The sequence below is a fragment of the Drosophila subpulchrella genome, chromosome 2R, assembly GCF_014743375.2.
Source record: "Drosophila subpulchrella strain 33 F10 #4 breed RU33 chromosome 2R, RU_Dsub_v1.1 Primary Assembly, whole genome shotgun sequence".
Classification (NCBI taxonomy): Eukaryota; Metazoa; Arthropoda; class Insecta; order Diptera; family Drosophilidae; genus Drosophila; species Drosophila subpulchrella.
In genome coordinates, this window is record NC_050611.1 from 69,043 (window position 1) to 96,640 (window position 27,598).

Sequence of the window (27,598 nt, forward strand, 5' to 3'; positions counted from 1 at the left end):
TTGCTTTAAATTTTTAAAATTGTATTTTATTGTTTATAATAAATATATATATATATATGTAAAGTAATATTAGCTTTAGAATTTTTATCATACATAATGTAGGCTACCGAGTTGCTTAATTTTTAGCTGTTTCGTGTCGTTATTAATTAAAGTATATCTTACAGAAGTGCAACTCAATTTTGCTTATTTGTCTTAGATTACATATTTTTATATATTTTAAATCATTGTCTTCCATCGTTTAAAGTTATGTTGGGCTTAAACTAGTTTCGCTTAGCTTAATGTGTTGTTGTGTTCTTGTTGGATTCGCAACATTCTTTAAAAAAATACTTTATTCTAAAGTATCGAGCCTACAACTTAGAGTAATGTTAGGTCAGTGCTATGCTTGAATTCCTATTTGTATATGAATGGCATAACAAAATTGCAAATAAAATATATAATATATGTAAAGAATATACAACACGTTAAAAGAAACTAAAATGACAAGGATGTAGGGGTGCACGGATAAGTTTGGTTAACAAAAATAAATAAATAGATTGAGAACTTATTGAATAAATACTATATGAAATACGTTGCATAGTTGCCTGTCTCTCTCTCATTATGCAAGGAACAAATTATATTTATACGTATATGTAGAGAACTGTCAGGAGGAGTTTCAAAAGTGAGTTATCCTTCTATAAAACGGAACAATTCTCGCAACTCTAAATTAGGCTAAACTTATTTGGCCTGCACTCTAGGCAGGTTAAATAGTTACAACTGGTTTGGGTGTGTGTCTCGTCTTTGCACTTAAACGTTTAAAATTAAGCTTAGGCGTACAAATAATTTAAATTTATGATGCTCTTAAGTTTGCCTTGAAACGTGTGTATTTGATTCTTCCGCAACACCATTCGCGTGTGATTCTGTGTGTTGAACAACATTTGATTTATATTCTTGTAGGCAATTGGTTTTTGAATAAAAAAATAAATTTTGTATGCACATCCAACATTGTGGTAATATCAATTAGTTTAGCTTGGCTTATGTTTGAGTTATTATTCATTTTTTTACAGTAAACGCTTCGGTTTCCCATTTCCCGTTTGTTGGTGGCCAAATGTGACGATTTTTGAAGTATTCCAAAACCCAAGGGAAACGTTTTAATGTTGCTGACAGTACAAGGCTGACCTTCAGCTTTGTCCTATGAGCAACCGGAATCACTGCTGAATAGTTCTGAGATTTCTAAAAGAAGTAAGTGGTCGGCATTATGGTGGCACTGTTCAAAAATCGACCCATTTGGCCACCCATTAGCCCCTACGCGGCGAACAACTGAGCAGCAGCAGCAGCGGCAGCCTGTTGCTGTTGTTGCTGCTGCTGCTGTTGTTGCTGTTGGGGAGTGCTCGCCAGGATGGGGATGGCCGTGCCGTCGGCGGTCAGGATCAGGGTCTGCGTGGCCTGGGGCGCTGCCGTCGCCTGTTGCGTCTGGGTCGTCGGTTCGGTGGCCAGGGCCACGTTGCCCGGCAGCGCTATCAGCTGATGCTGGCCCGCCTTGCTGGGATGCGGCACTTGGGTGGCGGCAATTATGCTGCCGTCGGCCGATTGCAGCAGGATGGTGTTGGCCGGCAGATTAAAGCAGGTCACGGTCCCGTTGGAGGCCACCGTCTGCAGCTGTAGCGGAGGCGGTTGGGGGGCCAGCAGCATAGTGGCTGCCGTTGTGGCCGCCGCGTTGTTCGCGCTGGTCAGGTCGAGCCCGTCAGTGGTCGTCGCCTCCTGCAACTCTGGCTGTTCCTGGCTGGGCTCCTCGTCAATAATCTCCTCGACCAGGTCGTCTTCGTTGAGCTCCTCTATGATGTCGTCCTCGTTCTCGATATACCCGGAGCCCTCAACGCCGGAGCTGACCAAGTTCACGACGCCCGGAGGCGATGGCGTGGGAGTGGGCATGGCCAGGTAGTTGTCCCCAGACTTGGCCGTTACGGCCGTGCCCTTGGGTATGCGGAACTTTCGCAGAATTTGGGCAGTCGATGAGGACAGCGCGCCCAGGGCCATTGCATCCTCGTCCAGGTCCTCGTCGAGCTCCTCGTCCTCGGCCAGAAGTTCTTCTTCGGCCACGGACTGCTGCTCCACCGAGGCTGCTTCTGGGGCGACGATAACTTGGCGCTGATTGCGACTGGACGCATTGACGCGCACCAACGTGACGCCCCCGGTTCCGCTTCCGGTTCCACTTCCGGCCTTGGTGTTGCCGTTAAGAATACTGAGCTGCGGTTGCTTGGCGGCTCCACGAGCGGCCAGCAGGATGACAGGCGTCTTCTTGGCCGCCGGCTTGAGGCCATTGCTTGCGCTGCTGCTCACCACGGAGGACACATTGTTGCCGCCGGCTGCGCTGCCAGTGGCGTTGCCACTGCCGCTGCTGCTGTTGGTGTTGGGAGGAAGGATGGCATTAGTCGCATTGCTTGTGGGAGACGGCACATGGGACTGGACAGGGGCATTGGGCATGGGAGAAGTTCGGCTCGAGTAGCTGACAAAGTCGGCGAACTTGTCGACGAAGCTGGTGCTGCTGCTGCTGCCGGGGGCGATGTTGCTGCTGGCGCTGCGACTGCAACTTTTGTTGCTGTCGGCCAGGCGAGCACGGGCATTCGCCTGCTTGACGATGATTTCTTCGTAGTAAATGCGACACGCTTCCACTTGGCGACGCTGCGAATCTTCAGGTGTTGTGTTCTTGGTCTGATTCTGATTTGGACTGTTGGTGGTGGTGTTCTGGGTTCTGTGATTGCTGGGTGTGTATGGCCGCTTGAACTTTTGTTTCTGGTTGTTGTCTTGTTTAGAAGAACCTGTTGTTGTTCATGTGGTTGTTGTGTCGCATGATTATGAATTTTTGTGTGCAAATCATAGGGAATAACACAAAAACACAAACAACAGAAAATGTTGTCGGGTGAAAAAAGAAAAAATAAAAACAATTTGATTAGCATATTTGCTGGATTCTTATTTTGATTGGTGTTAGTTTTTGTTTTGACTCCTTTCATTCAATTTAGATGTTAGATATGCTTGAATCAAAGTTAATTTTGGGTTAGTAAATGATAAGACGCTCGTGAATGATATCTCAATTGGGTCGAATGTAGATGTTGGTGTATCTTAGATTGTGTTGTTTTTGGTCAGTGGTCAGTCAACTGCTTCCACAGACAATCATATGGAATTTATACATCTGTGAGAATCGGTGCAAGCAGTCCCCCAGTTTTTAGTTAGAATGCAGTAACCCGAAGTACATTGGTTAATCACAAAACAGAAAAGAGGTGTGCAAAACAAAATCAAAAACAAGGAAATAAAGCGAATAAACAAAAGTACACATACCTTTCACTAATTGTCCAATATTATATTATTAAATGTTTTGATTTATATTTGTGTTTTATTCGTATTGGGTGTGTTGGAGATCGTTTGTTTCTTAGTTGATGGCCGATGCTGTTCTGGCATACACACAACAAGTGATGATGAGGAAATGAATGAATCAGTGAATGAGGCTTGACGAGATGTCCTCAAGCAATTGAGTATTAACGGTTGTTACGCGACGGAAGTAAGTACACTAATGTTTCGATAAGTTAGTACGCTGGATTATTATCCATGCTTGGCCGCTGATCTTGGCAAACATTGAAAATGGCTTCCATTTGCGTTGCTTTTGACTGGGGTTATGGGCAAGGTTTTCACATTACACTCGTTTCGTTAGCGATCTTGTTTTTCATTGCGAACTCATGGCAGAGTCTCTTATTGGTTAAATAGAATTTTTGGTACTTTGGCTGCAGCTTTCTGTGGTGGCCGATTGTTCAGAGAGCTAGTAGCACTGCCTCTGATATATCGTAGCTACGGTTATAATGCGTGTTTTTATTTAGGCGAGTGTTATATTGTTGGGTTGTTGTTTGATTGATTGATTGATTGGTTGGTTGGTGGGTTGGTTGTGTGTACATAAAATAAAACAAGAGAAAAAGAAAGAAAAAGAACAAAATTGCATTGAAGTATAAAACGTATTCGAACACAAGTATTTCTCGAAACAAAAGGGAAACGAGTTGGTTATTATGATTAATTCGGGGGATTAATTGGGGGTAATTGCTGGCATATCGTTTTACAAGGAAGCAACAACAAGCCACACAAGGAACAGTCTATTTGAAATAGAGTGCGATACCTCTGTGGGTTTATGATTGGTAAATAAATAAATGCACAAAACTCAATTCATACGACTAAGATACAAACTGAAAAACTCTGTTAACGGCTACAAAATAATACACATACGTAAGAAGTAAAGTTTTACATAATGGATGAGTACAAAGTGTAACTAAAGTATGCATAATCCTAATTTAAAACTAAACAAGATAATGCTTAATGTATCCCCCATCCCCGTAATGTTCAGTTTCGTGTTTTTGTGGGCGGCCATTGGGTGTTTAAAGTGTTCTTTTTTGATATCAAGTACACCGTCGTCGCGCGACTCTAAATACGTGAAAGGAAGATCAGCGTCGCAATCGCAATGAAAGGGTTACGAAGGCAGAGTTAGCAATATCGATAGAGTTATAGATACAGATACAGAGATATAGTACAGATACAGATACAGAGCGGCAATCTAATCGAGCGCGTTACACTAAGAGAAGTCGGGCAGACAGAGGAGGGGTGGGCTAGTGGGCTGGGTTAGTTGGAAAGAGCGTTTACCTAATTTCTTTGGTTTCCAGCAGCGACGAGGTATTCACATCGTTCACCGCATTGATCATGGAGGTGGGCGAGAAGGGCAGGTGGTACATGGAGGCGGCATCCAGGGCGTAGGCGTCGCCGCCCTTGATCAGCAGCTCATTCTTCAGCTCCATGAACTGCTGGTGCGGATTGTGGTGCGTGGCGAAGGGCTGTTGCTGAAGGAGTTGCGTCTGCTGGTGGTGTTGCTGCTGGTGGTGGTGCTGCTGCTGCTGGTGGTGCTGTTGGTGCTGGGTCTGCGCGTCCAGCGCGTTTGCATTCAGCGTGGGCTGCGCGCCGGCGTGCGTGGTGAAGGTGTACTGGGAGTAGGGACACAGGTCGCCCAGTTCGGCTCCCTCCAACTTGGGCTGGAAGTTCTGCAGGCCGTCGGGCGTCAGGATCTGGTAGCTCTGTACCGTGCCGATCACGTGCTGCTGCTGCTGTTGCTGCTGCTCGGCCGCTGCCGGAGTGGCCGCCGCCGTAGAGCTCAGATAGGTCACGTTGTCCAGCTCGTAGTGCGGCTGCTGCTGCGCCTGGCTGGCGGGCTGTTGCGGCTGCTGTTGCTGCTGCTGGGTCGTCTGATATGTGGTCGGCGTGGACTGCTGGCGCTGAGCCTGCGGCGCCGTCGTGTATATCGCCTGGGTTCCATCCAACTGCAGGGGCACCAGATTACCAGCCTGATCCTGGATCATGATGCTCTGGCCGTGCAGCTGTTGTTGCAACAGCGCCTGCTGCAGCTCCAGTTGGTTCGAGTAGATCAGCGTGGTGGTGGGAGCCGGCGGCTGACCGCCATTCGGCGTGGCTGGGCCTCGCTGCAGGCCCACGGAGCTGGTGGCCCCCGGATTGGCCAGTGCAAGCTGAGCTCCACCAGGGAGAATCATGCCGCTGAAGTCCAACGACGGAAGCGTCTGCAGCTGATGCTGCGGCTGCGAGGGCGTCGAGGGCGCCAGCGTGGTGGTCAGGCTGTGCTGCATTTGTTGTTGCTGCTGCTGCTGGGAGTGACTCACGCTGACCGGCGTCAGGGCCAGAGACTCTCCATTCTGAACGTCATCCAGCACACTGTCGATCTGCGCCAGTCGCTTCTTGGCCGGCGTGCTGCCGTCGCCGCCCTTGGACTTGCGGACCCGCGGAGTGCGGGCGGTACGCGCCCTCTTCGACGGCGGACCGTCAGCCTTCAGAGGTGTCGTGGTGGCCGACGGGGGCATGGGCACGTCGCCGTGCTTGTCCTTCTTGTGCATCTTCATCTTGTCCGGGCGAGAGAACTCCTTGTTGCAGATGGGGCAGGCGAAGATCTTGCGGTTCTGGCCCTCGTGGAAGAGGTAGGCGTGCCGCTGGAAGCTGTACTTGTTCTTGAACGTCTTGAAGATGTCGTTCTTGGCGCAGACCAGACAGTAGGCCACTCCGTCGATGATGTGCTCGTAGCGGGCAATGTCCAGGCCGCGCACACTCATCTTCTCCAGGTACTCGCCCTGCTCGTCGTCGGCGATGACGCGCGTCTTGCGCTTGCGCTTCTGCTTGGCGGCCGCCGCCGACCCCGACTTGGGCACCATGGAGGACACCACTGTGGCGCCCGATCCCGCCTGCTCTTGGCTGATCGTGTAGCTGGTGGTGCCGGCCGCCTGCTCCGCCGCCTCGGCCTCTACCTCGGCCTTCATCACTTGATACTCCTCGTACTCGTGCTCCTGGTCCGGATCGAGCTCATGCTCCGGATCGTGCTCGAGGCTCTGCTCCTCGTACTTGACCTGCAGCAGTCCGGTCTCCTCATCGTCCTCCTCGTCGCCGACGATCCCGTGCTGGGGTTCGTACTTGATGATGTCGGCGGCTACGGCGCTGCTGCCGTTGCTCAGGCAGTCGCTGCTGCCGGGCTCGCTCTTGAGCACGTGGTACTCCTCGTACGTGCTCCCGTCGAACTCGATGATCGTGCCGTCCGTGTTGACCAGAGCAGTGGTGGTCGTGGTCGCGGCGGAGCTGCCCTGCGATACGGGAACGGGAGTGGGGGCCGCGGAACTGACCGCCGGCATTCCGCCGTTGTAGTTCTCGAACACTATGGTGGTCGGGGTTTGTCCATCCTCGCCGGTGGTGGTGATATAGTGGTAATGTGGCTGCTGCTGTTGCTGTTGCTGGGCGTTGATCGTGTCCACTCCGTTGGTGTTGGCGTTCGTGTGCAGGATGGAGGACGAACTAATAGTTGTGACCACATTGTCTTTTGTTTATATATTTTTGAAAATACATATTTGGTTCGGTTCATAAAAGATGTGTTTGAATGTAATATTTGCATAAATCAATAAATCAATTCGTAATTGAAATCGAAATCAATCAACAATTCACTCAAATCAGGTTCGCATAAAACAAATGTAGTGCAAAATGAAAGCTACTTGCGGCCAACTGGATGTAAGTATCACAGATGTGGGGCATCTGTGGCGTTTACTCGGGCCTCTTGATCAAATCAATTGGAATCGGCATTACAGGATACATAGATAGAAAGTGAGTGAATTGGTTTTTGTTTGTCGGTAGAATTTGTGTTTACTTAGATCTACTTTACAGCAATCGTAATCGTAACTCTGGTACAGTACTCGCAACTCAATACGCACTAAATAAAGTAAAATTAAATAAATAATCGACTTGAATAACTGAGGTAATAGGAGGTAGCAGGACAGAGTGTAGGGTGAAACTGGTGGTGTGTTGGCCAACGTTGGTCAGACTCCTTCTTTGCGGAGGAGCTGAGAACGGATTGTGCTTGTATTGTGTCAAGAGTGGAAAACATAATATGAAAGGTAGAAGAGGATAGTGTCATTGCTAAAAATAACTAAATCATAAACGCAAATCTAAAAATTATAAATTTCAATTTTCAAATCTGGCGCCCAAGTGCTGCGCTGAGTCTGCGCGCATGGGCAGCACTGACGCGCTCCGCAGGGCCGCACTGGTCTCACTTTTCCACCCCTGGGCGCCAGAAATTGAACTGGGTAATCTTAAGCTAGTTAATAAGTTAAACTAAAAAATACGTGATCAACAATTTTTGAGCCTTTTTCGACGCGCTTTGCACGGAGTTTCCTCGGTTGAAATGATTTGTGCATTTATTTATGTGATATTTCCAATATTCACGACATTTCGAGAAGAGACAGACACAGACCTGGGAAAGTTTGTCGCAAATTAAAGACGAGCATGTAGTGTGTGGATCAGTCGAAAGCGGTTGTTATTAATTGGGCGATGCGATTGGATTTTGATTTAGCTGAGATAGGTCGGTGGTTAATTCAGGACTTTACTTTGTCGCCTTTTCTTTCCTTTTCCATTTTATTTCTCGGCAGGGGCAAAAGGTGTGACAAGAACACGGCAAATGGAAGTCAAATTCATTGTTTGTTCTTACTCGATACATTCTCTATGGATGCGCGGTTGAATTTTGGCACAAAAAGTTTAAAAACAAAAGAATGCAATTTTGAATGTCGGATGGCAAGATGGAATGGAATGGGTGATATGGAATTGCTGTGCGACATTTACGAAACGAAACATTTGATTGGATTCGAGTTTGGCCAATTCGGATGACGATCAAATCATAAAATGGGTGAGTTTGTATTTACAATGAGCGGTTAGTGGTAATAGCTTCAACTGAAACACCAAATACGAGTACACAAGAGGGTTAAACCATACACAAAGACTACAACCAACAAACAAATAAACACAAAGCGAACAAATTCAAGGCGGACACTTACCGGCAACACTGGTTGCAACATTCCGCTGCTGCTGCTGCTGTTGCTGCTGCTGCTGTGGACTACTGGCCGTAGTTTGATATGAGGCCGTGGCCGCGGTTACGGCATGTCCGTTGGCATCACAGAGAATCTCATTTTGCAGCTGATAGACACTTCCGTCCGTACTTCCGTACTGTTGCTGCTGCTGCTGTGGAATGCCATTTAGGGTATTGGCCGCGGGCAACATGTTGACGTAGACAATCTGTTGCTGCTGCTCTTGACTAGACTTGGATGTGGATGCTTCTGTGGATACTTTTGCTGCTGCTCCTCCTCCCGATGCGGCGGTCGGTTGACTTAGCTTTGGTATCTTGCCCTCGAATTTACGCGGCTGTTGCATAAACTGCAGTGACTGCTGCTCCTTTTTGGCATCTGAAAGAGGTCAATCGGTAGAATTTAGTGCTTGATCGAGCCACGGTTTTCATTGATTGTGATTAAATGCGGTTGATATTGTTCTGTTGGTGTAAACACAAAGACACACGTGGACGGGGGGTTTCTGGGGAAGCATTGCGAATTGGGTTGAGTTGGGATGGGGGTGAGCAGTCTAAGCGAAAGAACAAGTGAAGCGGATTCTGGGGCGGCAAAACAAGAAGAACAGGCCCAGGCAGCACCAACACCTTGGATTCGGTTTAGTAAAACAGTTTTGGTTTTTGGTTAGTTTTTAGCATAGACTTAAAAGCGTGATCGTATATTTATCTGACGCACTCTTACAATTAAAACAAACTAGACGATATATTTGTACATTAAACACAAAACAGAACGATGAAACGCAGGACAAACGGCTTAAAACATTGAATTTTGACAGAACAAAAAGGCTGTGGAATGAGGAATGATGTTGCTAAAGGGGTTGGCATTCGGGGCATTGGGTTTGGGGCATTGGATGGTGGTCGAGTGAAGCTGTGATTATGTGGATGCAGTGGTGCAGTGGCTGTTTAAGCTGCTGCTCTCACCTCCGCCGGCATCTGCTGCTGCTGGGGTCAGTGGTGTGGTCACACCAGCAGTTGCTGCTGTGGGCGATGCTGCGGCAGCGACAGTTGGTGCCGCCGGAGAGGTGGTACTGGCGTCCTTTTTCCGCCTGGTCGGAGTCTTTCGGGGCGTGCCGCCGGCCTTGCCACGCCTCGCTCCGCGCGACGTGGAGGAGGTCGAGGAAGCCGGCGAGATGGAGCGATCGTCCTTGGTGCGCGGACTGCGCCCCCGACTGCTATTTCGTGAGTGGCTCTTGCGCTTGGACGCCACCCAGTCGTCGTCGTAGTCGGCATCGTACCGCCGCTTCTGCTTGCGCCGCTTGAAGTCCTCCTCCTCGTCGTCGTCCTCTGTCAACGGGAAGATTCAAGAGGCAAGGACAGAAATGAAAGACAGAGAACAAGAGCGAGAAAGGGAAAGATTATATATCAACTGCTGGGGATCGGGTCGACTCAAGGCCACCTGCCGGCCCACACACCTGTGCCGTCGTCTATGTACTCAAGCAGCTCCTGCTTGGTCTTTAGGTCCGCCGGACTTTGCAGGCTCATGGCATCCTCGTTGGCAAAGTCACCCTCTTCCGTCGCCAGATCACCGGTGTCCAACGTGAGCACACTCTCCTTCAGCATGGCCTTGACATCGTCGGGCACGTTGGGATTCTGCTGGATTTCATCCAGGTCCAGATCAGGATTACGTTCCTTAAAGCTCTTGGCCTTGGTCGGGTTGCATTGCTTCTTCATTCTGCGGAGGAGCAGAAGAAACTGGAATAAGACACGATGGAAGCGCCGGGGAGCACAAGGAAACCTACTTTTTATCACACAGCAAGACATCGAGGTGTGGTGGCAGGGGAGCAGCACTGGGCACCCCGTTCGCCGGATCCTCCGGATGCCGACCCACATCGCGCCCCTCCATCCACAGGTCGTAGCGGTCGCCCTGGAAGCGCTTGACGAACGTGTCCATTGAGATTTTGACCATGTCGTTGCTGCAGGTGCACTGCACCGCCCGCTTGCCGTACTCGATCCAGCGCTCCATGGCAAAGTTTGTGGACTCGGCGCAGTTGAAGCCGTGATTGAAGCCGGCATGGTAGCCGAACGGAAATGTGATCATGATCTCGCCAGCCTCCTGCGTGATCTGCAAGAGCCGGAATTAGTGGATCCGCTAGACGGGAAATACTACTGATACACGCACCTTACTGACGGGCACGTCGTGCTGCTTGAGGATCTGCGGCGAGATGAGCGTCATCTTGTGGCGCAGATAGGCGTTGCAGTTCTTGTAACTGGCCGGGAAGTACTGGTTGGCCACCTTCTCCAGCTTGCGGCCGCACTCCGGCGGGACCACGTACCACGTCTTCGGAGCCCCAAAGTGCAGGTAATTGATTGAGTAGAGGTCCATGTCCTCCGTGTGCCAGGCGAAGGTCGTCTTCCACATGCCGAAGTACAAGTACGCCGTGTTCACGCCGTCTATCTGGATGTTGTAGTCTTTGTTCACATAGTCTAGGATGGTGCCCAGCCGGTTGATGTTCCAGCTCTGCAACGGCAAAGGCAACGAATCGTGAACGGAAACTTAAACCCTATCCCCAGCCCTATCCAACTTACATCCTGGTCGGTGTCTGTGATGCTCCCGCTGACATCTGCCCCGTAAATGGGCGCCACATATGTGATGTTCTTCCAGTACTTGCGCTCCAGATCCTCAAAGTCAAAATGCTTGGGTGTGGCGTAACGCTCGGTGCTGGCCAGTTCGCTGAACTGTTTTACTGTGAGTGGCTTTTTCTGGATGTTAATCTGCTGGTAGTAGCCCTGTTTGCCGGTGACCACCTGGCAGATGGGCGCCGGAATCGTGACGTTCAGGGCGTCGAGATCGCCGTAACCACTGCGGCGGGGCACCCATTCCGGCGGAGGCACCACCTTGGCCAGGCCGGCCTTGTGAGCGCCCTGGGACTCCATGTAGGCAACATACTTGGGGAAGTCCTTGAACTCCTCCCAGGTGGGTCGAAAGACCATAATGCGGGGCACCTCTGACATTTTCATTTTCCCCACTGCTTTGATTTCGTTTTATTCTGAGAAGTCGGCTTTTCTACTCTTCGAGACAGCGTTCTCTCGGAATCTGATGCTTCAATCTGGAACTGTGATAGAAGCAGCATTAAAACTCCGTACTCCCGTTCGGCCCATTAATCCCGGGCAGATGCCTAGCCCGTCCGCCCGACTGCCTGCCTACGTCCGTCGCTAAGAGCTCAGAACTCAGTGCTCAACGATCGGATCGCTTGGGATCGGCTGCCTGTCACAAAACAAACAGAGGAGCGCCGAAGGAACAGCTGCCACTTTTCGAGGTTTTTTTTTTAATGGGCGCGGCAGCAACAACAGCAGGCAGGCAGGCAGGCCGACTGGCAGGAGAATAGAGGCTGGCAGGATATGCAGTTGCCCCTGCCCCTTCCCAGTTTTCGAGTGGTGTTCCTCCTGTGCTAGCAGGACCCATAATAACCCATAGGAACCCATAAAAAGTGCAACGATCGTTCTTTCTGTAACCTTAAAACTACGAAGAAGTGTTGTAAATTGAATAAGTATATCACATTTCATGCAGAACCAGCTGAAAATTGGGAGTTAACATGAAAGCGGTTTTATGGAATTTATGTATAAGACCTGAAAAGGTTAAATTAATTGCATTTTCTTACCAAACTATATTTAAATAAATTATTTAATGATCATGGGTATATTATAATATTACCAAGACTTATTTTAACAAAATAATAGAAAACGAATTGTAAATTGAGTCGAGTCTACTGCTAGATTTTTGATACTTACTGGTACTGACAGCTTTCTTAAAAATTGTTTCACTAGCAATGTTTTCGGAAATTTTTAGGTAGAATATTGTCAACTTCATTTTCAATATATCGCCCAAATTATATTAACATTGTATTAAATTAAAGTTAAGGGAACTAAAATTACATAAGCTTTGATATATTACAAGTCTGTGTGCCAAAAATAATGGTTTTAACTTAACAGTAGCTGAAATCACGACATTAAATCAAATCAAATCGAAGTTCCTAGATTCCAAGAAGAATACCGACTTAAATGTTTGTATTATAACAGTTCATTAATCTTGATAACTCGAGTTTTTGACTCATTTATCACTTTATCAGGGCTTCGGTATATCTACAAGGATTTTCATGGATACAGACCAATTGGGAACACTTTTACATATTCATTATCCCTTTTTTAAAAATGTTTTAAAGTTTCGCTTTATAAAGTAAAGTTATAACTTTCTAGCGCATTTTAAAGCGTATAATATAACAAATAAATACACAGTTCATGCGTAATTGAAGTATTTCGCTGCCTGTATTTCTGTATACGTTAAGCCTCCCAAAAAAAGCACAATAAATCAAGCTGAAGGGATAATTAATTATTGAGTGCCAGGACGAACCGTTATCCCCGCGGCAAGTCATTTATAGGGATTGAAAACGCCCAATAAGCAAATGACACAAATCCGGCGACATTTTCCCAGTCAATACCAATGGTTTTCCGTTTGTTTTTCCTATTTTCCGTACAAGCAGACTGGAAGCTCTGCAGGCCGGAGGAACAGCAAGGATAACGATAACGAGGACAACGCCGTGCGAGACATCCCAGAGAACTAGATGAAAATTTACGCAATTTTTCGGCACGCAGAAAACTGTACCACCACCCGACCATTTCAGAGAGCGAGAACTCAACAAAAAGAAGAGCGGGAGCGGAGAGCCGACGATGATGGGGAAGGGGAGGGGTGAGGGGTGAAGGGGGGCGATGACGAGTGCGCAAAACTATTTGCTAGTTACAAAGAGAGAGCAAATATGGGAGGGAAGTAACGAGAGACTTTATGCAAAGGAGCGGGCAGGATGTTCTCGTTAAAGGGGGGATATTCAAAATGGACGAGTCGCAAAGCAGCGAGTACGTATGTGCGTGTGTGTGTGTCTGTGTGTTTACGAATGTGTGATTGTGTTTGTGAAAGGACGAAATTTGGAACTCACTTGTGATGTGCTTCGATGGGTTTTTTCTGCTTCTCTAGTTTATTCGGCGCTCTTCTCCGTGCGTAAATCCCAACAAAATGGCAAAAGTACTTGTGTGACTATATGAGTAACGCTTGCTTGTTTTTGTTGTTGTTCTCGCTGCTGCTGCGTTGCTTTTGTTTGTATTGGTTTGTAGTTTATTGCACATTATTTTATGGTGTATTTGCATATGAAACTTCTGCTCCTTTCAACTAACTGTAACTAATTTGCACAATTTGATGTTTGATACGAAACACTTGAAGCACTCTTTCGTTTTGCGATTCTTGTAGAATGATTTAGCTTTGGCTTTGGTGCTTTATTTGTTTAATTTATGTTATCCTGCAACATCTGATGGCGTCGTTGTTTTGCGTTTTACAGTCTTTGACTTGGTGGCTGCTCTCTCTCTTCGAGGATGTATATATATGGATGTATATGCGTAGGTACTAGCTAACTATAAGCACTCACGACGGCGCGACATGTCTGAGCGGTCTGAGCGGCAAGCGTCGACTGAACGTCAATTCGATGCCAGGACGATGGCGACGCAGGCGTCGAAAGAATCCGCTCCTCGTTCGCACTCACACACACACTCGCGTCGCACGAGAGCGTTGTCCTTTTAATGCGATTGCTCTGGTCAAAGCATAATGCGAAAGGAAAATTGGTGTAGAGCGAGAGGGAGACGGCGCAAACAAGTTTGACAGGATGATTGTGGATAGGGAAATGCAAGCCGAGAGGAAAACTGGCCGTTTCAGTCGCTCCCTCTTTCCTCCATCCATCCGAACGTCGAACAATGCCTTTTCCCTGCTCTTTCGTTCCATTGCGAAAAGCGAGTGTGGCGAAAATGCATTCGCCATTCGAAACGCTCTCTCACAGTCGGGACTTCCTTTCGCAAATTCTCGCTCTCTAAGCAGACGGAGAAATCGCAAAGGACTTAATCCTCATTATGCATTGTCCTGGCCTGGATTTCGGATTTTGGCGAAGATCTAATCTAGGGCTTACTGATCTCGGATCGCAAGCGATCGCTCGTAGGTAAACGACAGTGGCAGGGGTTAGAGTATGAGGATCCACTTGAGACGGGAAACAAGGATACTCTTACTTGAGACGAACTCATGTGTCGGGTTTTTAAAAATTGCATATTTTTGGAAATCATTGCAAAACCAACAAACAGGATATGGATTCAGAACAGACCGGTGTTTATTTTTATACAATCTATTATGATTTTTATTTGGCATGTTCTTTATTTATCTAAACAAGGCAGTTGTTTTATTGAATCTAAATTTGAGAAAATCACATTTTTAATCGTTTTAACAAATCAATGATGTTTCAAAATTAATTTAATTAGTGAAAATAACCGATATTGTGCAAGTTTGGACCATTTTTTTACTCCCGTAGTTGTTATAAGACCCATTTGCTTAATACGTCAGATCTGGGTACTTATGGTTTTAGTATTTATATAATTTTAATAATTTAAAAATTATGCCGATCAAGAATATTTACATAAATACCAAAAAGGATTTTAAGAGAAATCCAAAACGATTACAAAACCAGCAATGAAAGGGCTTAGACGAAAATCGAAAGAAAATAAGTTAAACTAACGATCAACTAAATCCTGATCCATTACCTCTCTAGTAATAAAAACAGTCCACCCCAGTTGATTGCCCAATTCCCCAAAGCATAAAATTATAGTTAGGCAAATCCCTTATAATGTTCGATTTAATGGAACATGAGTTTCTCGAATACAAATTAGCACATCTGCATCAGCGAAGGATAACTGCAGCGAGCAATTACGTGATAACAAGCTTGGCCGCATCCTGTGAGCAGAAAACCCATACAAAAGCCAACATAAAACCATAAAAGGAGATAGAGGGAGAGGGAGATAAAGAGGAAGGAGACCGGGCTGAGTAATTACAGCCGCATAAAACGGCGAAAGGAATGGAATGCCGCGGAGCAGTATAATTTACAACATGTCATTAGTCGGGCAACGCCTAGGGAAAATGGAGCTTGGGGGAGCGGTTGGCGGAGGACGGCAGGATCAAAGCGTGACCAGAGCCCAGAAGAACGGTCATACTGCTCGACAGGACTTGGGCGAAAAGCAAAATGTGGCGGGGTGCCCAAGGATCCTGGAAACTTGTTTCTCCGAAAGCAGCTCAGGCAGAACGCAGGGAGAGCGAGCGAGAGAGAGCAAAAAGGACGAAGGAGAGAGAGCTTGCACCAAAGCAGCGAGAATGACCAGGCGGCGGCTTCAACTTCCGGCAGGAATTACTCACTCACACACACCAACGCTGCAGTTGTGTACACAATGTGGTCATTGACTGAACGGTAAAAAGCGAAAACAGGAACCAGCAGCAGCAGCAGCAGCAGCAACAACAAAAACACAACAACTGGCGATGACGTCGTCCACGAAGAACACACGGAGAACCGACATAATGCGCGTCCCCTTTTTCCACGTTCCCACTTCCCCCCTCCCCCTGCTGCCATTACATATTTCATTCCACAGACACACACTCTCGCACACACACACACACTCGTCCTGTGCCTCGTGTGATTTCACAAGGCATTTCTCTAATACAATTTCTCATAAAATTTCAATTCGAGCTCCGCTCTGCCTCAGCTGCGACAACAGCTACAAGATTATTTATGCTTTTTTCCTTGTTCCTGCCGCTGGTTGTGCTGTTGTTGTAGATGTTCCTGCCAGTTGCCCGTTTTATATCCTTTTGTGACGCTAAGCACGCGCGTCGAAGCCGCACAGTGGGCCCAAGCGAGTTTACTGAAAGGTAATGTTTTCAGATAGCTCCAAGATCTACGAATTTTGTTTGTAAGGCATATTGAAGGCATTTTATTTATATCTAAAATAAACATATTGCTTGTTTTTAGTTGTATAATAAGGCGTAAGGACTATAAAACAGACTTTAAATTATTTGGATAGCAGACAAGAAACGTCTAGAGAAAGCTTAGGAGGATTTCTAACTCAGGGTATAAGTCTTATTTTGTAATTTCCTTGTTCAAAGATGACAGGAGTAACTCTCCACGAAGGAATTATTATGATTATTTATGTTTATCCTTTGCTTGATAATATTTGAACTTTTCTATTAGAATTTTTCAGCCCACGCGTCACATGCCAAAAAGTAGGCAACGATTTCTCCGAACCTAGGACCTCATATTTTTGTGATCATAGTTAGCCTAGGCTGAAATAATTTGATTAAATATTTAAAGAACCTAAGCTTGGTTCACTTCGTGAATCAAAGTACCACTGTGCGGCGACGGCAGGCATCGACCGAAAAGCAAAGCACGCGTCCCCTTTTCGAAGTTTCCCTTTTGTTGTCCTTTATCTCAATTGCACAACTGTTTGGCTTTGGCTCGTTGCTCTGCCTTTGTTTTGTTTTTATGCTTTTCGTTCGTTACATTTTGGGATTCTGGTGCGTGTGTGTGTCGGTGTCTAGTGTTCCTGCGAGTCCTTTTTATAAGCAGGCGCCCAGCCACAGTCGTCCTGGCGTCCATTCTTTCGGTTACTGTTGTTGTAGGCTAAGTGAATAAAATAAAAGCGCAGAAGGAGGAGGAGAACTCGAGGCGCATGACAAGTTTCCCGTTGCAGGCTTTCGGCGCACACTCGCTGCTCTCTCTCTCTCTCTCTCTCTCTCTGCTCCTTCTGCTCTATCATTTTCTATATTCCTCTACGCTCGCTTCTCTCAGCTGCAGCACGCCCAGCAGCTGCCAATCTAATTAATTCTCCTTTTCGCCATTGCTCGCTCTTCTATTGCTCGACACTTTTCGCATCCCAGGTCTATTGGTCAACAAAATGGCGGCCGTGTGGAGCATAAATCAGAAAGCAGAAAGCGCAAGGATATATGGCGGATATATACGGTGAGCAAAAGGGAACTTCTCAAGATACCCGTGCCCGTGCTCAAGTGGCCACTTGGTTTTCCTGCCCGGGAAAAGTCGATCGGAGCAGGATGTGCGCATCAGGACCTTCGTCAGCACACGTACACTTTGTGCCCCAAATTAGGATCTGTGGCATTGCCAAATGTAGAACGAGGCCATGAGGCAGTGGAGTGTCCACGACAAAGTTAAGGGCCCCATTTATGTTTTCAAGGTAAGCTAATCAGCAGGGATAATTAAATTACCAGATCCCTAGGTATCCTTTGTTTCACGTCTTATACGCAGCATTGCAAATTTACTTGAATTCACTTTTCTTTCTATGATTTATTGAGAGACACAACTTAATAATCACGTTGAAATAATGTGAGATGGACTAACAAAAAGTATTCTGTGAAATTAGGTAGATAGTCGACTTACTTAGATACAAGATACATAGATACAAATACCCAACTAAAACTAGTTGATATGCAATGTGATTTGTTCTCCTCTTTCTTGAAACCAAGAATAACGAATATGGATGAAAGGCTCGGAAAAGTATGCAATAAGCTCCCGAAGATACCCCCAGTAACTTAGAACGGCACAATCGCTGTTAACACGGCATTGCCATCTTAAGCCTAGCACAATATCATGGCTGTAACCCCTTAGCCCGAACCATTTGATGGCATACCCTCAGTGGGACTCGGAAGGATCGCATCGCACCACCCACCGACGGCCACTGCGACCTCAACCACCCGGCGGGGCGACGACCTGTTGCGTTGACAACTTGTTCGCACTTCATCCACGACACGGAACCACCACACCTGACCTGCGGACTTGCGACTTCGGGCGGGATCTGTGCCAAAAGCACCACCTAGTCCGGGGGTATGTTTATCACGCTTTATGAATGGGACCGGGAGCGGGAGCGGATGCTCCTTGCTCTGCCTCAACTACCACCGACGGCTCGCTCTGTTTTGGCTCAATTTGTTTTTTCTTTTTGGGAAAACCCCTAAATGACGAAGACGTTGTGTGGATGGATGACATGCCGGCACACGCCACTCCACGACACCGAATCCATATCCGTATCCGTTGTTCCCGAAGTGGTGGGTTCAGAGGCACATGACCAAGAGCAAGAGCGGATACGGTCGGTGCCGGTGTCTGCTGGGGTTGCTTTTTGCTGGGTTTGTTTACATTTTGGGGGTTTTCCCAACGTCCTTGCACCTACGAGAAGGCCGTGCGGTTCGCTGTGGTGCGTGCGTGTGAGCGGAACCACCCCATGCGCCATGTGGCCCAGAGCAAGTGCGCCAATGTAGGTCGGTGGTTGCTCTGGCTGTGGCTCTTGCCCTGGTGGTGATTCCAAAAATATGCCCAGACATGTCTAAGGGTTACTGCCACTGCCACTGCCACTGTCACAGCTCGGCTTTTGTTTATAAACATTGCGCAAAACAGCTGATTTTCGGCCATCCCCCATTAGCTGCGCCCCGCATTCCGCTCCACACCCCCAACAACTCGGCACTCCGCAAGGATAACGTGTGCTCCAGGCGGAAAGTACTGCATCACCTGCATGCCGACCTCTTAATCGGAGAGCAGGACAGCTGGCTGGCTGGCACAGCAGCAGGCCGGCCCTTTGCGACCGACAGATGTCGATGTCGGCCGTAAGCTGCAATGGACGTTCGTGGGCAGGCAATCCAGCGAATTGCAGCCGGCACTGAGGTATCGAAGTATTGAGGCATTGAGCAGAACAGAGCCGAGGGGATCGAGACCGAGCCTACATAGATGGCCTGCTGTTGCATTGATTACTTCACGGACGGGACTGTCGTTAACATCTGGTCCGTTTTCCCTTGCTCATCGTTCTGCGATCCTCGATCCTTGGCATGTGCCACGGGCCAAAGGACATCTGCCAGCTGCCTGCTGCCAGAGGGGCCCCAACGATTCTATCAGACCCTGTTCTATAGTTCCAGTTTTTCAGCGCGATAATACGTCGTTTTTTTTGGTTACTTATAGCGGGAAACTGAAAGAGCAAATTCAAGAAGAAATATTGGACGAGTTTTAGCCGTTTTTAATGAATGACATCCTTGGCTTGTCGCAGTAGTTGAGAAGTTACTAAATTCAACTCGAAAAGTATAAAGGAATATAAGTATTTTATTAAATCGTATTAGGAAACAGAGGGGTTTGTCCTAAAAATAGAAATTTTTAGATTCCAAATAAAATTTTAAATATTCCCCTAAATTATTTTTTAAAGAACGGAAAATACATAATATGATCTCCTTTTCCTTATGATATCATAATAATAATCAATAATTAAAAAACACTTAAGTCGTAGGAGCTTGAAAATGGTTTTTGTTAAACAAAATCCATGACCCAATCCAACAATCTGGGCATCTTTAAGTTGGTAAGCAGAGCTGATATGCAGGCTCCATTGCCAGCTGCTTCTCCAGCATCAGAATTTCGATCAGCATCAGCTGCCTGACCCCACAGGAAGCCCTTCCAGAGCTCGATCAGCCAGCATAAAAAAACTTGCAGCAAACTCAGACCAAACAGCTTTCCAAAAATGAATTCTCCCAGCTGTAACTGGACACCGCAACCCGCAGGAAAAAGGATGGGAATGGGGACTGGGATAAGGCCGATCACAGGAAGAGGGGAACGAGAGCCCCAACTGGGAAAAGTTTCGAGTTGCGCTCTGAACAACTGGCAGAGGGAACGAAACCGGTATGAGAACGGGGAAAGGACTCGACTGCGATCGATGGTGATTACATACAGTTTACGAGGAAGGAGTTGGTGGAAAGGTTCGACCAGAACTGTTACACCATTTGAGACATCCGCTTTCGACTGTTGTCAAAAAGGAAGTGCAAAATGTCGCTAAAAATCACGGCTTCCCCGGACGTTTCAATGTTCGTCCTGTCCCAGTGGCAGCTGCATTAGCCACCGCGTTTGCGCAGGCGTACGTTGAACCCAGTTCCCCTGCTTGAAGGAGGCAGGTAAAAACAGACGCAGACAGAACGGCAGATGTTCGACTTCACGAGTCCTCTTTGTCGCAGGTCAGTTGCTGCCTCCAGAAGAGTTGATTTTAGTCATCCTGTCGTTGATCGGGGGCACGTCAAATGCTTGTCAAACATTGGTTTACCTTTGTTTGGTTTAAAGAAGTCATTGAACGTCGGGACATGGGACTACAAACCCGCAGATGCTATTTAGATAACAGTCCGGCCAAAAATTCGACGTCTTCTAGCAACGCTTCAAATCTCTAACTACAAACTATGGGGATTTCACATTAAATTAATTAATAATGCTATGATTTTTGAGGAATTATTGATTGGGGATATCTAAAAAACATATTTTTGGTGATCTTGTGTACCGTTACTAGAAAGGAAACCACAGAAAATTAGGAAGTTAGTTCGAAATATATTGGTTTGAAAAACAACAAAACAGCTCCAAAAATGTTTACCCGATTTGTGATAACTCACAAACAGTATAGAAACCGACTTGGAAGTTGGTGCTGATCCAAAATATATATAACCGTGAACTTAATTGCAATACCCGATGGTACAAAATGTATAATAGTCGAGTGCCTCGACTATCAGATACCTATTACTCAGCTAAAGAGAGTGCGAGGGAGACGGAGATATGCGAGCAGCAATCGGACCACATGGCGGCGATTACCTTAATTGCTTCTAACTATTTAAGCACTAACCATTTTTAGCATTTCTAGCCTTTGTAGTTTCCGAAATCTCAGCGTTTATATAGATGACAGTCAGACTGACAAACAAACGGACATGGCTAGATCGGCTAATCTGGTGAATTTGATATATACTTTATAGGGTCGGTACCTGCTGCTTGCTAAATACTTTTCAACGAGTACTATGTACCCTTTTACTCTACGAATAACTGGTATAATAAACCAATTCTAATAGTATGATTTCATAACCACTGCTCTGAAAATATGTAGGCTACCTTAGGGCGCGGTCTACCATCAGAAAAATGGTCCAATTAGCCAAGTTCTGATGTTTAGGTACAATGTGTCACAGAAGTTCGATTGCAACCTACCGTTCATAAATTCGTTCTTATAACTACCATTTCCGAAACAAAAAAGTATAACAAATTTAGCTATTATTTAGACTATTACCAAATAGATAGAGTATGTATGAACGAAGGCTTTTGTGAGCTTGAAAATCTGGTCTAATTATATATTTGAGTGAGCCTATTTATTGGATTCTTCTATCATTGTAAATTTTGCGGAATAAGATAGAACAAAGGTATATTTGTAACATACAAAATTCAATTCTTACAATTTCGGAACGGATTGGCACTTAAAATTGTTGTTTTACTTTAAACGAATACTTTTGATCCTATATTTTTAAAACAGAACATACCTTTTTTTGAAGAATTCTGAGTAGGTATTGTTTATTGGTAGTTTTAGTATTATGCCTTTACCAAGGATGATTTGCTTACAGCAGGCCCAAAAATTGAATCACAACAAAATTAATGCAATCCTTACTAAAATTCAAAAGCCAATTGATATCTTTTGTATCAGCACCCTACAACTTGTTATAGTAAAAACCCTGGAAGTCCCCGTAGCCTCGACTTATCTGTAATTCCGGCTATTTTGTGTTGAATATCCTATACTAGCCAATTAACAACATTGAAATCTGCAGTAAACCGACGCGGACTGCGTATCAGTCATCCGAAAAAGGGCAAAAACACCGGGCTGGCGACTTTCGCAAGTTAATGGAATTACTTTGAGTCAACCGTTCCAGTAAGAGTGGGCGGAAGTGGGTGGTCGGCAGGCAGCCTCGGTTGGCGAATTGAAAAATCGATTTTGCACAGCGGACTCGCTGTTGCGAATCGCCATTGGGGAAACGGGCAGTGGTGGGCGCCTTCTGGCTGGGAACTCACCCGGTTGCTGCTGCAGTGGCTCCTCCTCCTCCTCCGTCTCCGTTGATCCCCCTGGCGGGCGTCGCTGGAGGACTGCGGGGCACCTGTCTTCTCGCGTATTCCCAGCAATCCGCACTGCTGGTGCAACGGAATCGGGGAATCGGGAATCGAGGAATCGGAATCGGCGTACGTGACCGAGAAAAGGTGCACGTTCACAATGGACGCAGACGCAGTTTATTTACAATAGATTAGCTGCGCGATGCACATGTCTGGGTGCCTTGTTGTTGTTACGTTACTATTGCTAGTGTTTTGTGTCTCGTTGATGCTTAAATTTTTAAAGTTGATTTGCACCCCCTCAACGGCACTGGGTTTTAGATTTTGTATATATTTGGTAACGATTCACTCGCCATTCTTATAAGATGGCTGCTTATCAGACGCTCGTCTGCAATCCAATGAACACACATTCGAGCTGGAACATTACACTGACTGACGCGAGAACTGTCACTTGCCTCGGGGGGTATAAGATGAAGTCCTCCCCCGATTTTCGGTAAATGGCCGTTTTCACTAGACGTTTCACAAAAGGACAACACAAATTGCACCAGTTTATGTGCTTTTTTCGCCAAAATCTTGCCCTGCAAAAACACCAAAAACACAGTGACGGTAAGTGTGGCCAGATTTCAGCAGCGACCAATTCTAAATACCGATGCATGCCTATCGAAAGAGTTGCCGAGCTGAGTTGAGCCAACACCAGTTATAAAAGTAGCCAAATAAATAGCTACATTTGTTTTGTTATTTTTAATTTTCTAATCCTCAAAATTGAATTTCTCAGTAGAGGTAAATATAAGGTAATTGCTGACAGAACGCATATACAAAACTGATATAGCAGCATTATGTCGATCTAAAAATTTACAAAAACCTTTTAGCACTATAGTAATATGATTTATCCTTGCGCAGAAGAAAACAATCCTCCAATATCTCTACAATGTTTTCAAAGCTTTGACTTAAATAAATTGTATGTACCCACACATCAGACGAGCTGAAGGCTTAGCTGCTAGAGCTCTTAATTTAGTTAGCCTTTAGTTTTAACTTTAAGCTAGCTTTATATAAATAAATAAATAAATGAAATAGTATGTATTTTTTAGTTATTGAATGCTCAAAATGTATTTCCACTAAATACAAAAATATCCCAAACACAAACGCATTAGTTAGGGCAATTAACATAATAGTACCATAAGTTTAACTGGATGAAAAACAAAAAAATTTCAAAATAATTTTAATTTTTAACATAAAACAAAAATATTAGGCCCATATTTAAACAAACAAATTTATAAGCATTTAAATTTAGGAAACGAACTCGACAACCCTGGTCCTAAACTGCACACGTTTTCATCTGTTTTTTCTGCGACTCCAGTCCAACTGCATGTGAGTAATGTAAGCGGTTTATTTCATCACTTGACTTACGGTTAAACCACCCAGATTTATACCTGCGAACACCTGAAAAATGCCCGAGGCTGAGCAGCAAAACGATGTCAGTGCTCCAGCAGGAGCCGGAGGTGATCCTCCCAAGACCGCAAAGCAACTGGAGAAGGAACGTCTAAAGGCCGAGAAGCTGGCTAAGCTCCAGGCGAAGCTGGACAAGAAGGCGGCGGCTGCTCCAGCAGCGGGCGACAAGAAGGAGAAGCCCGAGGTGAGTCCCAAACACCCCTCCAAGCTCCCCAAATAAAGGTCTCGAAACGAGGTTATGTGGCCAAGTGAGAGGCAGTAATTGCTCTTATTGTTACTGGTGAAAGCTAATGTCTTTCTCCAAACACCACCCTTTGCAGAAGCGCACCAAGGAGGTAAAAGAGGCTGCCGTGTACAGTGCCCAAACGGCGCCCGGGGAGAAGAAGGATCTGAGTGGCCCATTGCCGGATGCCTACAGTCCACGGTATGTGGAGGCTCAGTGGTACAGCTGGTGGGAGAAGGAGGGCTTCTTCACGCCCGAGTACGGAGTGAGTCCAGTCACATCTTGGCCTTGTCTTTATTCTAGTCCTGACGTATCCCTTAGCGTGCATCGATTGACGCCCCCAATCCCAATGGCAAGTTTGTCATGATCATTCCGCCCCCCAACGTGACGGGATCCCTGCATTTAGGGCACGCCCTGACCAACTCCATCGAGGACGCCATAACGCGGTACCACCGCATGAAGGGACGGACCACCCTGTGGGTGCCTGGTTGCGATCACGCTGGCATCGCCACCCAGGTGGTCGTGGAGAAGCTGCTGTGGCGCGACGAAAAGCTCTCTCGGCACGACCTCGGACGCGAAAAGTTTATCGAGCGCATCTGGGACTGGCGCCAGGAAAAGGGCGGCCGCATCTATGACCAGCTGAAGAGCCTGGGCTCCTCCTACGACTGGTCGCGAGTGGCCTTCACCATGGACCCTAAGCTCTGCCGCGCCGTGACCGAGGCTTTCGTCCGATTGCACGAGGAGGGCAGCATCTACCGCAGCTCCCGGCTGGTTAATTGGTCGTGCACGCTGCGCTCGGCCATATCGGACATCGAGGTGGACAAAATTGAGATCCCAGGTCGAACTTTCCTGTCTATTCCCGGATACGAGGACAAGGTGGAGTTCGGTGTACTGATCAAGTTCGCATACAAGGTGGAGGGCAGTAACGAAGAGATCATTGTAGCCACCACCCGTATTGAGACGATGCTGGGCGATACGGCTGTGGCTGTGCATCCCCAGGACGAGCGGTACAAGCACCTGCACGGCAAGTTCGTACTCCATCCCTTCTCCACGCGACGCCTGCCGATCGTATGCGACGAATTCGTGGACATTGCCTTCGGAACGGGAGCCGTTAAGATCACTCCGGCCCACGACCCTAACGACTACGAGGTTGGCAAGCGCTGCAACCTGCCCTTCATTACCATTTTCAACGACGACGGCTTTATTATCGGCGACTACGGCGAGTTCACAGGCATGAAGCGATTCGAGTGCCGCAAGAAGATCCTCGAAAAGCTGAAGGCCTTGAACCTCTACCGCGAAACTCTGAACAATCCGATGGTGGTGCCCATCTGTAGCCGCTCCAAGGATGTTGTGGAGCCCCTGATCAAGCCCCAGTGGTATGTTAGCTGCTCTGACATGGCCGCCTCGGCCACGGAGGCCGTGCGCTCCGGCGAGCTGAAGATCATCCCGGAGCACCACACTAAGACGTGGTACCACTGGATGGACGGTATCCGAGACTGGTGCGTGTCGAGGCAGCTGTGGTGGGGCCACCGAATTCCGGCCTACCATGTCAGCTTCAGCGACCCCTCAATCAAAACGGCAACGGTAAGTTATTCGCATTGGGATCTGGTTTTGTCTATGAGTAATACCTTTGTATAAATGTACTGTTCGCTTTCTCAGTCTGAACAAGGAAGAGTGGTGCGTACAAAGTAGCGCTTTAGGATTATGAGATCCGATGATTTATATGATCAATTCTGATGTAGATTTACTTAGAAGGTTGTACTTATCTCCCCTTTTAGAACGATGATGAGCAGTACTGGATCGTGGCCCGCAGCGAGGCAGAAGCTCTGAACAAGGCAGCCGAACGATTCGGAGTGGACGCCAGCAAGATCGTACTCAAGCAAGACGAGGATGTCCTGGACACGTGGTTCAGCTCGGGCATCTTTCCATTCTCTGTATTTGGCTGGCCAGACAAAACCAAGGATCTGGAGACCTTCTATCCCACATCGCTGTTGGAGACGGGTCATGACATTCTCTTCTTCTGGGTGGCTCGCATGGTGTTCTTTGGCCAGAAGCTGCTGGGCAAGTTGCCGTTCAAGGAAGTGTATCTGCACCCAATGGTGAGGGACGCGCATGGTCGCAAAATGTCCAAGTCCCTGGGAAATGTTATCGACCCGATGGACGTCATTTGTGGCATTACGCTGGAGGGGCTCAATGCCCAACTTGTGGGTTCCAACCTGGATCCGCGCGAGATCGAAAAGGCCAAGGCTGGGCAAAAACAGGACTACCCGCAGGGAATTCCCGAGTGTGGTTCGGATGCCCTTCGGTTCGCCCTGTGCGCCTATATTACGCAGGCGCGCGACATAAACCTGGACATTAACCGCGTCCAGGGATATCGCTTCTTCTGCAACAAACTGTGGAACGCTACAAAGTTCGCCCTGCTTTATTTCACCGGCTCTGAGAAGTTCGACACAGAACTCAGTGCGTCTGACGTGATCAACCAGATGGATGCTTGGATTCTGTCGCGACTGGCATCGGCCATCGAAACATGCAACTCCGGCTTCGAGTCATATGATTTTGCAGCTGCTACAAGCGCTTGCTACGCATTCTGGCTCTACGACCTGTGTGACGTGTACTTGGAGTGTCTGAAACCGATCTTCCAGAGCGGCAGCGAGAAGCAGCAAGCCGCCGCCAGGCGCACCCTTTACGTGTGCCTAGATTTTGGTCTGCGCCTCCTCTCTCCGTTTATGCCTTTCATCACGGAGGAACTTTACCAGCGGCTGCCGAGGGCCAATCCTGCGCCCAGCATTTGTGTGGCCAGCTATCCAAGTAAGACTATCATCTGCGTTTCAAGGACAATACAGAATACCACTTATAATTTCTTTTCTTATCCTAGGCAATATATCTTGGCGAAGCACAAAAATAGAGACGGACGTAGAATTTGTACAGAAGGCTGCGCGCATCATTCGCTCCGCCCGTTCCGATTACAATCTGCCGAACAAGGTTAAGACCGAAGTGTACATAGTTTGCACAGATACGGTACCCAGTGAAATACTCAAGCGCTATGCCAGCGATCTGGCCACAATCTCCTACTGCTCCAAGGTGGTATTCGACAGCCCTGCACCACCGGGCTGCGCCATCCTGACCGTGACAGGGCAGTGCGAAGTGCACCTGCTGCTCAAGGGACTCGTGGAGGCGGACAAGGAGATTGCCAAGCTGCAGAAGAAGAGCGACCAGCTAGTGCAGACGGTGGGCAAGCTCACTCAGGCAATCCAGGCCGCCGACTACGCCACTAAGGTTCCCACCGATGTGCAGGAGGCCAACGAGACGAAGCTCTCCGAATCGCAGGCAGAGATCGAACGCATCGCTGCCGCCATCGAGACACTGAAACTGATGTGAGCAGGGAACGGTAACCGCTAGTCGGGAACACTGGTAATTGATATTTCAGCGCGCTTGGCTCGCTAGCTGCAGGTCTTAACTTAAAAATTTACAGATACGGCTCACTTGCGAAAACACTATGCATTTTGAACAGAATAGACAAATCGATTGATCTTTTATTTATTTATTACGTCCCACACATGTTCCCCAATAAATAGAAAAATAACATTCGCTAAAGGAGTTGGGTTCTTCATATCCCGAGCTACCAGGTTAATCGGGTGGCATGATCCGTCTTGCGCTTCGACATCTTTATGTACCCCAGAAACTGCAATTCGGCTACGGCTCGTGTGAAGCGGGCTCTTATTTGGGATGAAACGGAAATGATAATCAATAGCTATTACCAAATGAATCTAG

General features: G+C 47.2%; 3 protein-coding genes across 17 annotated transcripts in view; 1 reads left to right on the forward strand and 2 right to left on the reverse strand.

The window, feature by feature from the left end:
- Positions 1 to 22,745, reverse strand: LOC119549838 (probable lysine-specific demethylase 4B). 14 transcript variants are annotated; one of them, XR_005219431.1, is made up of 10 exons: positions 22,123 to 22,597; positions 10,964 to 11,490; positions 10,557 to 10,895; positions 10,177 to 10,499; positions 9,850 to 10,109; positions 9,359 to 9,721; positions 8,376 to 8,780; positions 4,654 to 6,871; positions 3,313 to 3,816; positions 2,659 to 2,795 (listed from the first exon to the last, which is right to left on the reverse strand). XR_005219431.1 is itself a non-coding variant. In XM_037858120.1 (9 exons), the coding sequence occupies exons 2-9, from the start codon at positions 11,393 to 11,395 to the stop codon at positions 1,282 to 1,284; spliced, it is 5,433 nt and encodes a 1,810-aa protein (XP_037714048.1). In that variant the 5' UTR covers positions 11,396 to 11,490; positions 22,123 to 22,745; the 3' UTR covers positions 1 to 1,281. The 14 variants fall into 14 exon arrangements, 13 of the variants coding, with proteins under 13 accessions (XP_037714048.1, XP_037714045.1, XP_037714046.1 ...); XM_037858120.1 differs by lacking the exons at positions 2,659 to 2,795; positions 3,313 to 3,816 and adding an exon at positions 1 to 2,374 and having other exon boundaries at positions 22,123 to 22,745; XM_037858117.1 differs by lacking the exons at positions 2,659 to 2,795; positions 3,313 to 3,816 and adding an exon at positions 1 to 2,377 and having other exon boundaries at positions 22,123 to 22,745.
- On the forward strand, positions 22,744 to 27,421 carry LOC119549839 (valine--tRNA ligase). 2 transcript variants are annotated; one of them, XM_037858131.1, is made up of 8 exons: positions 22,744 to 22,761; positions 23,447 to 23,523; positions 23,578 to 23,788; positions 23,925 to 24,092; positions 24,149 to 25,411; positions 25,487 to 25,504; positions 25,606 to 26,635; positions 26,703 to 27,421. In XM_037858131.1, the coding sequence occupies exons 3-8, from the start codon at positions 23,603 to 23,605 to the stop codon at positions 27,203 to 27,205; spliced, it is 3,168 nt and encodes a 1,055-aa protein (XP_037714059.1). In that variant the 5' UTR covers positions 22,744 to 22,761; positions 23,447 to 23,523; positions 23,578 to 23,602; the 3' UTR covers positions 27,206 to 27,421. The 2 variants fall into 2 exon arrangements, with proteins under 2 accessions (XP_037714059.1, XP_037714060.1); XM_037858132.1 differs by lacking the exons at positions 22,744 to 22,761; positions 25,487 to 25,504.
- LOC119549841 (origin recognition complex subunit 3) overlaps positions 27,353 to 27,598 on the reverse strand; it is a 2,948-nt gene continuing 2,702 nt past the window's right edge. Inside the window, exon 4 of the mRNA XM_037858133.1 lies at positions 27,353 to 27,543. Within this exon, the coding sequence (XP_037714061.1) occupies positions 27,447 to 27,543 (97 nt within the window). The 3' untranslated portion in view covers positions 27,353 to 27,446. The remainder of the gene's footprint in view (positions 27,544 to 27,598) is intronic.